General features: G+C 48.9%; 1 protein-coding gene across 1 annotated transcript; it reads left to right on the plus strand.

Annotated features, from left to right (window-relative positions):
* The first annotated feature begins 9078 nt into the window (after positions 1-9078).
* LOC149327691 (uncharacterized) lies at positions 9079-9985 on the plus strand. Its single transcript, XM_089563618.1, has one exon. It carries the CDS (start codon positions 9092-9094, stop codon positions 9983-9985), a length of 894 nt encoding a protein of 297 aa, XP_089419744.1. The 5' UTR covers positions 9079-9091.
* Positions 9986-12528: the final 2543 nt, after the last annotated feature.

The raw sequence follows: 12528 nt of genomic DNA on the forward strand, positions 1-12528 counted from the left end.
AAGAAGAGCAGCGTAAAAGAGCTGAGGAAGCACAGCTACAGGAGCGTAAAAGAGCTGAGGAAGCGGAAAGAGAGGAACTCGACGCACAGCTACAGGAGAGAAAAAAAGCTCGGGAAGAGGCTATGGAGAAACTAGCAGCGGAGCTAAAAGAGCTTAAACTCGAGGCTGAGAAAAGGCGGCTCGCAAAGCTCAACGGGCTTAATGGGGACGAAGTAGCAATGAGTGACGCTATCTCCGTCCAGACAGGGCCTTCAATGTTCCAGTCCATCGCCGAGTTAGAGAGACGTGACGCCGTAAGAAAGGATTGCGAATTGGCGCAAAACCGGCATGGATGGTACACGACAGAGCGCGGCCAAAATAGAGAGGCTACAGAGACCGTCTCCGAGTTAGCTAAGTGTAACTCCGCGAGAGCTCGTTCAGAAAACGAGTGGAGAGGGCATGGATGGCGTCGGACAAAGCCGAGCCAAGAGAGACCTCCCAAGCTAGCCAAACAGACCGTCGCCCAGTCAGGTAGTCGCAAACCTGCGAATAAGGGCCGAGAAACGGAGTCTAACCGGCACCCGCGGTTTAGAATAGAGAGAGCTCCGAAGAGAGGCTGTGCAGTGAGAGTAGAAACCGTGGCCGATTTGGTTAAGCGTGAGGACGCTAGAAAGGGGCCTGTACAGGCGACTAACCGGCACGGGTGTGAAAGGGATAACTTCCCCAAAGGTAGACGTTTCGAAAAGGAAACAAAGGGAAGCCCTTTAGTGATTGAGAATCGTGGCAACTGTGAGTTAAAGCGTCACTGCGGCGTCAGTGAACAAGCCAATGTTGTGGCTACCTCGGCGAAGCTGGCGAATAAAGAGTGTGGAGCTGCTGTTGGGTTAAAACGCAGTATTGAACGCCATGCTGAGAAAAAGGACGAGAGCCCGATTCTGGATGAGCAGTGCGTTTCAGAGGAAACCACTAAGAGCGTGAGTGACCAAGCCAGTGTTGTGGATATCTCGGCGAAGCTGGCGTATCAAGAGTGCGAAGCTGCTGTTGAGTTAAAACGCAGTAGTGAAAGCCAGGCTGAGACAGAGGAAGAGAGCCCGATTCGAGAAGAGCAGTGCGTTTCAGAGGAAAGCACTGAGGGCGATAAGCCAGCTGCGGAGGACTACCTTCAGGGGAGCGAACTGCTCATTTCCGGGGCAGCTGAAGGTCCGTCTGTCAGCTCTGTGGAGATGACCATCTGTTGCGAAGGCAAAGAGGTCAATTTTGTGCCTAATGAAGGATCACGCGATGCATGTCAAGGGCTGGAGGAGACAGACTTGGTTCAGGCAGTGCACGCGGAAAGATCAAAGCGAAAAAGGAAAAGGGCAAGAACCAAAAGGAAACGGTTGAAATGTGAGGCCCTAAATTCACATGCGCGAACAGGTGCTAGTGTTAGCACAGATGAAAATGCGGCAGAAGGGAAAGAGAAGCCTTCCCGCATTAGAGCTCGCAAGCTTGCGGCTAAAGTTACTGGTCAGGCGACACGCGTGGATTGTTGTAAACCTGGCCGCAGTAACAGAAAGGGAAGACCGCATCTTCCAAGCAGAGCAGGAGGGGGGTTTTTCAAAGGGCATCGGCCTGCGGGAAAGCCCAGACAACCCGTACCTCACAAGAAGGCGAAAAGGGAAAAGGCAAAGCGGCCCGAGAGACCGGAGGGCGCTAGGTTGCGCGACCCTCAGCGCGTGCGAACACAGGGATTTAGCAACAGAGGCCACGCACGCAGGCGGGTTCACCGCGCGCAATTGAAAAGAAGGATTCGTCCTTCACTTTCCGCACTGGATTCCGGGAAGCGCGCAGGGCGAAAAGGTAGCCGAGCTTCGTGCTGGGGGCGAGAACAAAGAACAGCTTCTCGCGCTGGTCGCTGTGCGTCGCCAAGAGCCGGTTCTCGACTTTGCAGGCGCTACCAAGGCTTTCTGAGCGTGTCGAGGGGGCGCGGAGACGACAGAGGGAGTCGTAGATGGCTTTTTTCAGAGGCCTTTTGTAACGAAATGACCACAGTGTCATCAGTCAAAACGCGACCCCAGAGGGCGCGTCTGAAGGGCTAATCACTTCGACACGGCGGAGGTGAGTCAGCTTTCACCCCCGCGCAGCCATTCGAAGTAGCGTTTTTTTTTGTTCCCTTTTTTTTTGTGTGCGAAATCGAAAAAGGGAAAGGCTACTTTGTTTTGAGCTAAAGATTTAGAGTGATCGGACGTTACTGTGTTTTCACTTAAAATTTAGAAAGATTAAAGTCTGAGTTAGAAATGAGAGTTCAGTTTGCCGTGCTACCGAGAAATAAGGGCACCTAAAGGAGTGTAGCGAAGATTCCTGAGTAGACCATGGGCTGTTTGGATAGTTGGAACCGTTCAGAGCATTTAAGTTTTGCTGTGTTTGAAGGTTGGCACAGGTTTCTTTTGTATCGATAGTAGACTCAGACGTGTCCGACTTGGTTGAGATACCAAGATGTTGTTGCTACATTAACGGCAGAGTAGCTAATGCCTTGCGAACGCAAAGAAAGTGCGCATAGTTGTGCATATCTGCGTACTTTTGTTTAATGGCGCGTGGTTAGTTATCCGATTGTGGTATTCGGAGATTGACCAACTGAAGTGGCTGCAGAATTTTGTAGAGAACAGCTGTGGCAGCTTTGTGTATAGGTTACGGTGCCTGACACAATGAGTATAAGAGAAGTTTTGCGCCTTTACTGGAATGAGTACCGATTTTGATCAGCAGTCGCATCTTTGTGAGTTTAACTGGAGCAGTTGATTCTCAGTCTCGAGCGATCAAGCTTCTTTGAGAAGAGCCAGAGGATTAAACTGAGCGTGGGCCAAAATTTTAAGCAGACTTTCGATATTCGGGTGGTATAGGGGATCAGAGCTTGATTGATAAGGAATGGAGTTTCTATTCAAAATTTGTAGGCTTTGACACACCACCGCTTGTCGTACAACGTGGCAGTCTGTCTTTGGCGACCTCAGATGTGACGCGGACGCTCGCTTTGACCCTAAATTCGGGCAAAATTGAGGGGTCAGTATTCTGGAGCAGGATTTTGTTTGGAATTAAAAGGAAGCCTGGTGGGTCTTGAGTGAATTCCAAGCGCTTGCGCGTGGAGCGGTGCTTTGTTGTTTGGAACGTCCCATCTGTGCTTTCCTTTGTTGGTGGTTTGGTGTTTTGGGTTGCCTTGGGAGTTGATGTTGCAAGCCAAGATATCAACGTGGACGCGAGCCCATCTCTTCCTGCCCAGCGGTGGGGAACGCTGGTCATTCGAGATTTTCCGGGCCGCGGAGGAGCTATTAAGATCGACGCCAGCGGGTCTCGTTTGGAGCCAGCCAGCACACCTGTTTCCACTGTATATGGCTGCGAGCGACTTCAGCGTGATTACTTTCGGGCCTGCCGCCATGGACCGCACGCACTGAGAGGACCCAGGTGACAGCTGGCTTCAATTACGGAGTTTGCCCGGTTGGAGTACAGGATCAAAACCAGACCCCCTTCACAGAGTACCTGCACGTGTAGAACGCCGCCGCCGCCTCGGGGAGACGAACGTTATCTTCCCCATTTGCCGTGGCCATGCCGGGGAACAAAGGGCCTCGTTCCGGTTGCTCTTTGGTGTGCCAAGCACCGCGACAAGCTGGCGGGCATCGTCTCCGACCCAAGCACGAGGAACCACTTTCGGCGTTTTCGTGACCTTGCGTCCGGCCTCGAGCGGCGGGTGTCTTTGATTATCAGCAGATGTCGGTGACCCGCAGAAACCTTCGACTGGCCGGAGGCCATCACCTACCAGTCAACGCTACCTCGACGACAACCTTCTCTCCCTCAGACTCAACATGTGACGTGGGCGTGGCCCTAAGTGCAGTGGTGTGTTTGTGCGCACAAGTTTGTGTTGTTTGTGATCTGGGCCCCTCCCACCCCGGCGTGGGCGTCCTCAACCTAGGGACTTTGGGGAACGAGAAGGCTATAAATGTCGAGAACGAATGCGGCAGATCAGCTCACTTCGCCTCATTTTGAGCTCACTTCAAGCCTCTCTTTAGCCTCCCATAGAGCCTCTTCTTGAGCCTCCCTTCAGTTTCTAACCATGTTGTAAAAAGATGTAAATAAACCCTCTTGTAATCTTCCTCCCATCACTTAACTCTTTCACTTGGCGGCACTCCTGTCCTGGTGATGGTGGGAACGGGTGTCGAAGCTTGACCACGGTTCCGTCAAGCGAGCAGCAGCAGCAGCGAGCTAGCAACGACCCCGAACCGACCCATCTTCGCCAACAACTGGTGGCAGCGTCAACACTATAGATGCCCTGCGACATTAGACAGTAGTCAATGGTTGTTTGCCTGTTACGGGATTCCCACGTGATTTGTCCCTCACATTTAGTTTCTCTATTGACAATAACTAAGTTGTGCCGCTCACACAAGTCTAGCATTAACTTCCCGTTACAATCTGTGTATCCATCCAGATCCTCGATGTGGCCGTTCATGTCTCCAAGCAAAATAATATCGACACCGTCTCCAATCTGCTTTATATCGTCATTGAGGCACTTAACTAGATCCTTGTTTTCTTGCCTGCATTTGTCCCCGGTCCCTAAATAAACTACCCCTAGCCATGTCCTTTTGCCAGCAATTGTACCTGATACCCAGACATGTTCTTTGCAAGTTGATTTTATTTTTTGCCAATTTGTTCCTTGATGTATCAGCATACCTACTCCTCCTCCCTTCTTCTCCGTTGTTGTTCTGTTGCACCCTTCCCAGACATAGCCATCGATGAAAGGTGGATCTTCTAGATCCCTCAGATGTGTCTCGCATAGAGCGTACACACCTACTGCTTCGTCCTTTAACTGCTGTTCTATTTCTAGCCATTTCGCTCTCTTTCTACCCCCTTGCATGTTTATGTAACTGATCCTGGCGTTAAATTTCTTTTTCGTAGTTTTCTTTCTGGGCCTCCTAGTGGCCATTTTGTTGGGATCAGCCGCCATTGTTACATTTACATCGCTTCTACCTACACCTACGCCCTGAGCCACCGTGGACCCCCTAAAAAAGCTACCGCTCGGCCTCCCAGGCGCCTGCCTATCTCTTCTCCTACCCTTCCACTGAAATGGATACCATCTCGTCCAAAGTCTCTGCCCGAACCTGCCCTGTGCACTTCCTTGTTTATTTCTACCACCTCAAAGCCTTTCTCGAGGCCTAACTGCCTTATCTCGCGATTAAGATTCACAACGTCTTTAGCAACCTCTGCATTCCTTCCCTGTACCTCAGGCACTGTACACACCACGATCTGCGCTTGCTGTGCTATCGCCCTTATACCGTCAACTCCCTCAGCTAATGTTTTCCCTACTTGTGCGGCGTTACCATTCAGGACATCATTTAGCCCCGCAGCTACCACTACCAAGTTACGCCTTGCAGCCTTCTCGGAAAGTTCACTTTTAGTCGCTGTCAGGACATCGTCCATTGTCTTTCCTGGAAACACCCCGACTGCTACCCGCCTATCACCCTTCACCCGGTCCAGAATAGCTCTTTTGCAGCGCCCCATGTTTGAGTCACCAGCGATAAGCACTAGGGTACTCTGCCACTCCCTCCTAACTTCCGGATCTCGCTGCCTCTTATCAGCGACTGTGCCCTCATTTCCTGGAAGTAGCCCGGACCCCTTCTCAGTACCGCCTCTCGAATTCCCAGCTGCCACCTGTGCATAGCTGTTCCTGCCTGAACATGTCTGACCTACTGGCCCCTCGCTGTCCATGCCAGTGCAAGCCCCATCCACGTGGCTGGCGCTGGAATGCCCGCCATTGTGGCTTCCAATGGCGGTGTCAGCCGTTTTTGACTCGATCTGAGATAGCTGTACTTGAAGCTTACGCTTCTCTGCCCTCTCTATCTGTAACTCTGTTTCTAGAGCATCCATCCTTAGCACTAGTTCGCTGTTCGCCTGTTCAGCCCTGTCCAGGCGTGCACCTAATACGCAGAATTTGCACATAAAATCTGCGCCTTCGGCCTCCTCCACTGAATCGAACCGCGTTTCTTTTAAATTCACCGATTCCTCACACTCCATACATCTAACCTTCAGTAACTTAACCATCGTAGCAACACTCGATTATTGCTTGCACCAAATGCCCAGATATCTACACGCTCAAGACGAAAACACTTGAAAACACGTGCAAAATCAAATAAAAGTCTGGCTACCGCAAATGCCGATCAATCACTTGGAAAAAAATAGCTATCTCTCTAAAAGTTAACGCACACACAAAAAAAAAACACTGAGACAACTGTCGGCCAAATAGTCCCGGCCGAAATTAGGTCACTGACCTAAATTCTATTCCTTAACCTGCACTTCCCCTAAGAGCCTAAAAAACTAAACGCACTTTTAAAACTATTAAAGGAAAGTACTCATCTATTTTACGCAGACGCTCTCGCAGTCTGTCCGGTCCCGGTCTCCACGCGTGATCCGAAGAGCACCAAAAACGCACGTCCGCACAGCACGGCTGTCAACTGTCAACTCCCCTACTCTCGACACCAGTCGCCATCTATCGGCGCGCGCGGACCGATGGACTGCGGGTCGCGCCGGCGCCGCGCGTAGAATGCATGTTTACGTGTTCGCTTCTGTCGTTCTAGTGCTCCATCATAACGTATGAGGGTGTGTGCTGTGCGTCACTACTCACATTTTCCCTCTACCAGACAGTACTGCAGTTATCTTGCGCGCAGTTAGTCGTTAACGTGGCACCTCCGAGTTTTTTTTTTCGTTCATTGGGATGTAAGTGCGGCGAGGCAGTGCGCGTCTGTCTCGTTGTTTGTGCCCACCATGATGATATTGATATTGATGATTAGCGCTCGTGTCCTGTCTTCACCTTTTCTGTGTCTCGTTTTTCGCGCTACGTTTTTCAATGATGATATTCTGCTGGCTGGCGCGATTTTAATACATTCATTCACACTTAGCCAAACGCCTACGCAACGCTGTCGCACGCGGCGAGAGCTACCGAATAAAATGAACGCGACTTCTGACCTCACAATTCGTGAAAGCTGGATTCGCTGCTAATATCTATTCAAGCTTTGATAATTTGAGCAAAAGTATGTTTTTATGCACCAGGTTGCATAAACCATGACAAATTTTGTTTTTTGTTGGCGCTGCGACTCAGTTAAGCTCAAAGCGGTAATTTGTTGATAAACTGGCGCACCACGCATGCGACAAGAAAGCCCTGTTTGTGGGTCGTACTTTATGGCCGAAGGATTAAGAGTGCATGGCAATTGGATCTGCACGCTAGCCGCACACCTAATACTTGATATTGAACAAAAAGTTTTTTTTTTTTTTTGCAGTGGACCACTAAGACGGTAGCGATATAAGCAGGAGCGCGTTCTAAGCATCAGCACAATTCACGTGAATGTCAAACTAAATGTCATTAAAACGCATCAATGCGCTCCCTTTGATAACGTTAATACTTGCTGCAACACAGCCACGCTGCGGAAGTCCCGCAGTCCCGAAAGAAACGCCCGCACCGCGGTGCACCAGTCGGCGTAAAATGGCCGCGCCCAGGAGCGGCTCTGGATTCTGGTCTACACTGGACCGTGTGAAGGGTGGGAGGGTGTTTCCAGCAAGGAAAATGGACGATGTTCTGAGAGAGAGAAAAAGTGAACTTTCCGAGAATGTTGCAAGGCGTGACTTGGTGGCGGCGGGGCTAAATGATGTCCTGAATGGTGACGCCGCACAAGTAGGGAAAAGATTAGCTGAGGGAGTTGACGGTATAAGGGCGATAGCACAGCAAGCGCAGATCGCGGTGTGTACAGTGCCGGAGGTACAAGGAAGGAATGTAGAGGCTGCTAACGACATTGTGAATCTTTTGGCATTTGGCAGTGGCGGCATCAACCCTCATGCACGGCATCTGAGCCTCTCCTCTGTGTATTTACAGTTTTCCCCGACCCGGTGTTCTGGAACCTGAAGGACAGCAATTTGCGGCAACGCACTGATTCCACCGACTTCACACTTTCACACGCGGCCACATCGGCCTGAAATTGCTGTGGACCTATTCGAGACGGCTCGGTCAAACCCGGGAACACCCATCGCCATTGCACCAGCGCCGACAGCGACAACCGGCAACAAGTCCCGCGAGGGGCGTCGTTCGTCATTTGGCAGTGGCGGCATCAACCCTCATGCACGGCATCTGAGCCTCTCCTCTGTGTATTTACAGTTTTCCCCGACCCGGTGTTCTGGAACCTGAAGGACAGCAATTTGCGGCAACGCACTGATTCCACCGACTTCACACTTTCACACGCGGCCACATCGGCCTGAAATTGCTGTGGACCTATTCGAGACGGCTCGGTCAAACCCGGGAACACCCATCGCCATTGCACCAGCGCCGACAGCGACAACCGGCAACAAGTCCCGCGAGGGGCGTCGTTCGTCATTTGGCAGTGGCGGCATCAACCCTCATGCACCGCATCTGAGCCTCTCCTCTGTGTATTTACAGTTTTCCCCGACCCGGTGTTCTGGAACCTGAAGGACAGCAATTTGCGGCAACGCACTGATTCCACCGACTTCACACTTTCACACGCGGCCACATCGGCCTGAAATTGCTGTGGACCTATTCGAGACGGCTCGGTCAAACCCGGGAACACCCATCGCCATTGCACCAGCGCCGACAGCGACAACCGGCAACAAGTCCCGCGAGGGGCGTCGTTCGTCATTTGGCAGTGGCGGCATCAACCCTCATGCACGGCATCTGAGCCTCTCCTCTGTGTATTTACAGTTTTCCCCGACCCGGTGTTCTGGAACCTGAAGGACAGCAATTTGCGGCAACGCACTGATTCCACCGACTTCACACTTTCACACGCGGCCACATCGGCCTGAAATTGCTGTGGACCTATTCGAGACGGCTCGGTCAAACCCGGGAACACCCATCGCCATTGCACCAGCGCCGACAGCGACAACCGGCAACAAGTCCCGCGAGGGGCGTCGTTCGTCATTTGGCAGTGGCGGCATCAACCCTCATGCACGGCATCTGAGCCTCTCCTCTGTGTATTTACAGGTTGGTTGATATTCTTCTGTACTGCTTTTTTTCTTTTCGTTGTTTTATCACCGCCTATGCCGCTGCTGCCAAAGACCTCTTGTTAGTTTTTTCTGCTTTGCCACGGTTTTAACCATGTCGCGTTGTTGTGCGTGCCGATCGCGGGTTCCCGACAACGGGCCGCATATGACCTGTTCAGAATGCCAATTTACTTTTCATCTGGGTGCATGTTCTGGTATAAGTGACGAAACATGGAATGCCAAACGCGGTTCTTTCAAGAAATCTTGGAAGTGTGACCGGTGTAGCAAGGGTTCACGAAGCGATGACTCGGAGAGCCCCAACTTAGACAGCGACTTAGCAGCGCACTTGCTAGCAATTCAGACCAAACTCGATACTCTCCTAGCTCTCCCTAAACTGGTAGACGCACTTGACTCCAGCGTGAAGTTCCTGTCAGACAAGTTCGATGAATTTCAGGATCGTCTTCAAATTCAAGAGCAAGCGACAAAAAAACTGGCCGAACGCATGGATCAGATAGAAAAGGCCGACTCTTCCAGTGAATTGCAACAGATAATGCAAGATGTAGATAACCTGGAGTGGCGTAGCCGTCGCAACAACATTGAATTTCACGGCATTCCTGAAACTGAAAACGAGAACTTGCTCGAAAAAATAAATGAATTAGCCCCTAGACTGGACATTCTGCCACTAACTAAGCAAGATATCACCGCACTACATCGGCTTCCAGCGAAACAAGGCAGAACACGGGGCATCATTGCTCGCTTCGTCAGTCATGAACATCGTGACGCCTGGCTGGCAAAGCGACAGACACTAAGGAATGAACCTGGTGAGATGTTTATGTGCGAAAACATGACAAGGCTTTCCCGTAGTCTTCTGACAAAAACGAAGGAATGGGCGAAGAACGCAGGCTACGCTTTCGTATGGCACACGAACGGAAAAGTGCTAGTTCGAAAGAAGAGCGGTGATAATGCTGTGGTGATTCGCACGGTTCAGGATCTTGATGATCTGCAGTGACTATTCTTGGCAAGTTTGTTTTTCTTTGAAATTTTTCTTCCGCAATGAAAAACCTGCCCACACTTTCAGTTTTCATCTTAATGCCAGGAGTTTACGCAACAAGTATGATGAAGTAATTTCTTTTTTGTCGGAATCAAATCATTCCTATGACATCATTTGTTTTACAGAGACCTGGTTCTCATGTGATGACGAGTGTTTTTCACTTTCCGGATATGATGTTGTATCTGCATGTCGCTGTAGGAGGCGTGGTGGTGGTATCGCTGTATACATCCGATCAAAGCTTAATTATAAGGTACTTCCGGAGTTCAAGATAATTGGCGATAGTTATGAATGCATAGTTATACAGTGTCGTGGTATGATTTTCTCTGTCATGTATCGTCCTCCATCAGGTGTTCTCAGTGACTTTATGAAGTTTACTGAAAAGATACTTGAATTCAGTGTTCAGCTGAAGTCTGAAAGCGTTCTTGTGGGTGATTTCAACCTGAATGCTTCCCTTGACAATCAAGCCTACTTACAATTCAAAGAGTTATACGAGTCTTATGGTTGCTCCAACGTAATCACCACACCGACAAGAATTACACCAAGTTCCCAAAGTATTCTTGATCTGTGCGTTACAAGTTTCCCTTGCGAGAATGTAAAATCAGGCACCCTGGTCTGCAGTTTAAGCGATCATTTGCCAATATATGGTGTGTTACCCTGCAAACACACAGTCGCCCCCGAACACAAAGTATTAATTAGAGATTACTCCGAGTACAATGTTAACAAGTTTAGGGACATGCTGACAAATGTTGACTGGAACATAATTTTGGAGCTCTCGAACCCCGATGCCGCTTACGACGCTTTCCTTTCATGCTTTGTATCTGCTTATAACACATGTTTTCCCCTCAAGCCCCGAAAAAAGAACAAAAAAGTACGAAAGCCCTGGATTTCTCGGGAACTGTTTCAAAGAATCAAACAGAAAAACAGACTTTTCCAAACATTCTTGCAAACAAAAGATGCAAGTGACTTTCATGCATTCAAGAAAGTAGGAAATCTGCTAAATTCAGACTTAAAGAAAGCAAAGCTCGAATACTACACAAATAAATTTACACAGGTGAACGGTAATACACGACTGGTATGGCAAACCATGAGAGAGTTAATCTATAAGAATGCAGAAACAAAAAAAGTGAACTTTCGGAATGCCGATCTGTCTGAAGCAGAGGTTGCAAACCTGTTTAGTGAGCATTTTCTTGCTGCTGGTGCTCCTTTAGCCGACGCAACAAATGCACCTTCTTCTACACCTTGGGAAAATTATGTCACTGCAAGCAATCCGAATACAATATTTTTGTCCCCCACTGATTTCAGCGAGGTGCAAGATATAATTATGTCTCTAAAAGACGGTTGTGCATCTGGCACTGATGAGATCAGACCAAAACCACTGAAGGCTGTGAGTCAAATAGTTAGTACTCCTATTGCACACATCTGCAATCTTATAATGGAAAAGGGAGTTTTCCCAGCCAAAATGAAACTTGCTCGTGTGACGGCTATACATAAGGGAGGCTCTTTCGATGACGTGAACAATTACAGGCCGATCTCTGTGCTTTCTGTATTTTCGAAAATAGCTGAGCATATCATAAACAAAAGGCTTGTTGGATTTCTAACCTCGGAAAATATTATCGTAAGGCAACAGTTCGGCTTCCAGAAAAACAAATCGCCAGAAACAGCACTACTTGGAATAAAAGATGAAATTCTGCACAATATCGAAAACAAGGCACTAACTCTGGGTATATTCCTCGATTTTAGAAAAGCGTTCGACAGTGTACAACATGATATACTAATAAAAAAGCTTCAGCATTACGGTGTCAGGGGTATAGCTGGTACTCTCCTCATGAGTTATTTAACTTCACGTGAGCAGTATACTGTCATCAATGGTGTATGCTCAGAGACAAACACTCTGTTGTATGGTGTACCACAAGGGTCCATCCTAGGGCCAGTTTTATTTCTCATCTATATCAATGATATTGTAAATATACCGGGTGCCTCGAATTTGGTTTTATATGCGGACGACTCCAATGTGTTCTTTTCGGGTAGGGATTTAGATGTGCTGTTCAGGGAGGCAAACAATTGGATGTTGGGCTTAACCTCATGGCTGGGAAGTAACCGGCTCGCATTAAACATAAACAAAACAAAGTATGTACTCTTTCGCTCCAAAGGTACTGAAATGTATTCAATTCCATGTTTAAAATTTAATGGCCTGGACATACAACAGTCTTCTACTACCAGATTTCTAGGTGTGACATTCCACGAAAATCTCTTATGGAATGCTCACATCCACACACTTAGAACTGATCTCTCTCGTGCCTTAGGCATCTTAAACAGACTGAGGTGTTACCTCCCAGCTTCTATCAAACGACTGGTGTACTATTCCCTTATACATTCACGTTTTAGCTATTGCTCTCTTGTGTGGCAAACCACGACGAAAACAAATTTAGATTCCCTACTATCAATACAAAAAAGAGCAATACGCGCTATCAGTAACTTAGAGCTGTCCTCTAGTTGTGCGC

Source organism: Amblyomma mixtum, chromosome 10, assembly GCF_055824585.1.
Source record: "Amblyomma mixtum isolate Tamu chromosome 10, ASM5582458v1, whole genome shotgun sequence".
Classification (NCBI taxonomy): domain Eukaryota; kingdom Metazoa; phylum Arthropoda; class Arachnida; order Ixodida; family Ixodidae; genus Amblyomma; species Amblyomma mixtum.